This window comes from Nanorana parkeri, unplaced genomic scaffold (genome assembly GCF_000935625.1).
Source record: "Nanorana parkeri isolate BGI_ZX_2015 unplaced genomic scaffold, ASM93562v1 scaffold2999, whole genome shotgun sequence".
NCBI classification, from domain to species: Eukaryota; Metazoa; Chordata; class Amphibia; order Anura; family Dicroglossidae; genus Nanorana; species Nanorana parkeri.
In genome coordinates, this window is record NW_017309267.1 from 67,673 (window position 1) to 72,383 (window position 4,711).

The 4,711-nt window shown below is 50.8% G+C and overlaps 1 protein-coding gene across 1 annotated transcript in view; it reads left to right on the top strand.

Moving 5' to 3' along the window:
- LIPT2 (lipoyl(octanoyl) transferase 2 (putative)) overlaps positions 1-3,127 on the top strand; it is a 9,128-nt gene extending 6,001 nt beyond the window's left edge. The window contains exons 2-3 of the mRNA XM_018574497.1: positions 1,214-1,382; positions 2,853-3,127. Of these exons, the coding sequence (XP_018429999.1) occupies positions 1,214-1,382; positions 2,853-3,127 (444 nt within the window). The remainder of the gene's footprint in view (positions 1-1,213; positions 1,383-2,852) is intronic.
- The last annotated feature ends 1,584 nt before the right edge of the window (positions 3,128-4,711 follow it).

The following is a 4,711-nucleotide window of genomic DNA, read 5'->3' on the forward strand; positions in this document are numbered from 1 at the left end:
CACCCCCCCCAAAAAAATGGCCGCGCACGGCGCTAGAGTGTTCGGGTTTCACTTGAACAGAAGGTGGCAACCCTAGGGATACATCGAGGAGCCGATTGAACTTTAGACGGCTCAGCTTGTGCCCCCCACCCTGCCCCCACAAGGTCAGGACTACTTTCTCGGAGGGGCGCGCTGCTGGCGGACTCGCCGACTGATGTCAGGACGCAGGAAACATCCTGTTTTTCAGCTATTTCTGTGTTTGTGTACTTTGTTTTTTGTTTCGGAGGACGCACAGAGATAAAGAGCCGGAGGAAACATCGGAACGCACGCAGCCGTGACCGCAGGAGGACATTCCCCTCAAGGCCTGATAACGCTCGCTGCATGAGCCCAACCGTCTCTCTGCTATGACAGACTTCTGTGCGGGGTACATAGGCTGCGGCCTAGTGTGGCAGACCCGACATTTGGGGGGGGGGCTTTGCCCTTTTACCGCCATTTTTCGCGCACATGATAAAATGCACATTTTATGCCTAAAGTTTGCTTAAAACTCCCCCAAACATTATGTACAAAAGGTTCCTTTGAATCACGGTCCAGGACCAGTACCCGGATCAGGAAAGTCAGCAGTCCTGATCTGCATGCTTGTTGTTTGGCCGCAACTGAAGCCACAGAGTCAGGGTGACAGCCAGGCAACCAGCAATTTCAGGAAAAGTCAGCAATGGCTGATTGGCTGGGACTTGTAGCTTCCCAGCAGAAGTCCTAGCTGGGACCTGTGGTGCCTCATTGGACTGACTGGGACATGTGGTGCCTCATTAAGACTGGCTGGGACTTGTGGTGCTCATTAAGACTGGCTGGGACTTGTAGTGCCTCATTAAGACTTGCTAGGACTTGTGGTTTTCATTCGGCCTGGCTGGGACTTGTAGTGCCTCATTAAGACTGGCTGGGACTTGTAGTGCCTCATTAAGACTTGCTAGGACTTGTGGTTTTCATTCGGCCTGGCTGGGACTTGTAGTGCCTCATTAAGACTGGCTGGGACTTGTGGTGCATCATTAGGACTGGCTAGGACTTGTGGTGCTCATTCGGCCTGGCTGGGACTTGTAGTGCCTCACAATGACTTGCTGGGACGTGTGGTTCTCACTAGGACTTGTGGTGCCTCACTAGGACTGGCTGGGACTTGTTGTGCTTCATTAGGCCTGACTGGGACTTGCAGTGCCAAAAAATGGCTGGCTGACAGTTGTAGTCCTCCAGAACGTCCCCACTCAGCCTCCGCCGCCTGCACCGGGGCCTCCGGAGATACGTGTGTGGCCTGGAGGGTGCCGCCGTAGGCCTCTGCCGGCGGCTGGGGGTGGAGGGGGTCCGCTCCGGGGAGACCGGGATCTGGGTGGGCGAGAGAAAGATCTGCGCCATAGGTGAGCACAGGGGAGGTCTGAACACTGCCTGAACGCTGTGTGCTATGTGAGGGGGACTACGACTCCCACCATAACCTGTACATATACTGTGTGTTATGTGAGGGGGACTACGACTCCCACTATGACCTTTATATACTGTATATTGCTTCCCCGGTGACATATATATACCCCACTATGACCTGTATATACTGTATATTGCTTCCCCGGTGACATATATATACCCCACTATGACCTGTATATACTGTATATTGCTTCCCCGGTGACATATATATACCCCACTATGACCTGTATATACTGTATATTGCTTCCCCGGTGACATATATATACCCCACTATGACCTGTATATACTGTATATTGCTTCCCCGGTGACATATATATACCCCACTATGACCTGTATATACTGTATATTGCTTCCCCGGTGACATATATATACCCCACTATGACCTGTATATACTGTATATTGCTTCCCCGGTGACATATATATACCCCACTATGACCTGTATATACTGTATATTGCTTCCCCGGTGACATATATATACCCCACTATGACCTGTATATACTGTATATTGCTTCCCCGGTGACATATATATACCCCACTATGACCTGTATATACTGTATATTGCTTCCCCGGTGACATATATATACCCCACTATGACCTGTATATACTGTATATTGCTTCCCCGGTGACATATATATACCCCACTATGACCTGTATATACTGTATATTGCTTCCCCGGTGACATATATATACCCCACTATGACCTGTATATACTGTATATTGCTTCCCCGGTGACATATATATACCCCACTATGACCTGTATATACTGTATATTGCTTCCCCGGTGACATATATATACCCCACTATGACCTGTATATACTGTATATTGCTTCCCCGGTGACATATATATACCCCACTATGACCTGTATATACTGTATATTGCTTCCCCGGTGACATATATATACCCCACTATGACCTGTATATACTGTATATTGCTTCCCCGGTGACATATATATACCCCACTATGACCTGTATATACTGTATATTGCTTCCCCGGTGACATATATACCCCACTATGACCTGTATATACTGTATATTGCTTCCCCAGTGACCTATATACACCACTATGACCTGTATATACTGTATATTGCCCCACCGGTGACATATATACCTCACTAATCGCTGCAAAGTGAAGGGAAGTCTCCTCTTATAGACAGGTGTCCCCATCAGAGAATTTCCTCCCTATTCCAGCTCCGGTGACAACGGTTACATTATAGATTTCCCATCACCCTTTGTGCTGGTTACAGTGGTCACCGGGACACATGGAGAGGATGAATCTCCCCGGCAGAGACATAGACCGCTATAAAAACCTGCCGGGGGCTCTAACCCCCCACACTCCGTCCTGTGTCCCCTCGTTGGCGTCCATTGTAAGTCATGTTGGCCGATCTCATCCCGTCTCCGCTCTCTTTCAGGCGTCCATTGCTCCCACCACGTTACCTCTCACGGGTTGGCCCTGAACTGCAACACCGACCTGAGCTGGTTTGACCACATCGTGCCGTGCGGGATCGAGGGGAAGGGGGTCACCTCTCTGAGCGCGGAGCTGGGAAGAGCGGTCACCGTGGAAGAGGTCGTCCCGCCGTTCTTAGAGGCCTTCCAGGAGGAGTTTCATTGCAATTTAGACTTCAGAGATGGAGAAGAGGAGGAGGAGGCGGGGCTACCGGATCATCATCATCGCTCCCCGAAATGAATAGAAACGTTGCGTTTATTGTGTGTTAGGGGGCAGGTTCACAGACCAGATCTGCTGCGGAAAATGGTGCGAACCTGCCGCAGTTCCAGCGCATTCCGGACCAGACGAAATAGGACATGCAGTATTCTTCTGACCTGGTCCGGAACAGACGGCGCTGGTGTGAACAGAGGCCAGAAATAGCATAGGGATAGATGAGGATGCGCTCTGGGTCCGGAAGCAATCTGGTCTGGAGATGATATATTTGCCATGGAATCTATAGACAAAAATACATAAACAATATGCAGATTGTGTTCCTTTCCGTTTTATCCGATCTTTACATTAGAGGTATTTCAGTATCGAGCACAGAGTGCAGATATTTTCCTTCCGGTACTCGCCGATACCGGAAGTCCCATTAAGGAAGCCAAGCGGCGTGTGCCGCCCCCATGCTTCTCGTCACTAGGTGGCAAGAAAGCATGGAGCCCGGCTTTCCGGCCAATCAGGAAGCCGGGCGCCGCGTCATTACACCGCGCCTGGCTTCCTTATTGGCCAGCTTCCCGACCAATCAGGAAGCCGGGCAGTAAGTCATTACACGCTGCCCAGCTTCCTGACACCGGAAGTATCGGGCTAGGCATCGGAGCATTAGTACCAGTACTCGGCATCGGAGCATTAGTACCAGTACTCGGCATCGGAGCATTAGTACCAGTACTCGGCATCGGAGCATTGGTACCAGTACTCGGCATCGGAGCATTAGTACCAGTACTCGGCATCGGAGCATTGGTACCAGTACTCGGCATTGGTACCAGTACTCGGCATTGGCACCAGTACTCGGCATCGGAGCATTAGTACCAGTACTCGGCATCGGATCATTAGTACCAGTACTCGGCATCGGAGCATTAGTACCAGTACTCGGCATCGGAGCATTAGTACCAGTACTCGGCATCGGAGCATTAGTACCAGTACTCGGCATCGGATCATTAGTACCAGTACTCGGCATCGGATCATTAGTACCAGTACTCGGCATCGGAGCATTAGTACCAGTACTCGGCATCGGAGCATTGGTACCAGTACTCGGCATCGGAGCATTGGTACCAGTACTCGGCATCGGAGCATTAGTACCAGTACTCGGCATCGGATCATTAGTACCAGTACTCGGCATCGGAGCATTGGTACCAGTACTCGGCATCGGAGCATTGGTACCAGTACTCGGCATCGGAGCATTAGTACCAGTACTCGGCATCGGATCATTAGTACCAGTACTCGGCATCGGAGCATTAGTACCAGTACTCGGCATCGGATCATTAGTACCAGTACTCGGCATCGGAGCATTAGTACCAGTACTCGGCATCGGAGCATTAGTACCAGTACTCGGCATCGGAGCATTAGTACCAGTACTCGGCATCGGAGCATTAGTACCAGTACTCGGCATCGGAGCATTGGTACCAGTACTCGGCATCGGAGCATTAGTACCAGTACTCGGCATCGGAGCATTAGTACCAGTACTCGGCATCGGTGCATTGGTACCAGTACTCGGCATCGGAGCATTAGTACCAGTACTCGGCATCGGAGCATTGGTACCAGTACTCGGCATCGGAGCATTAGTACCAG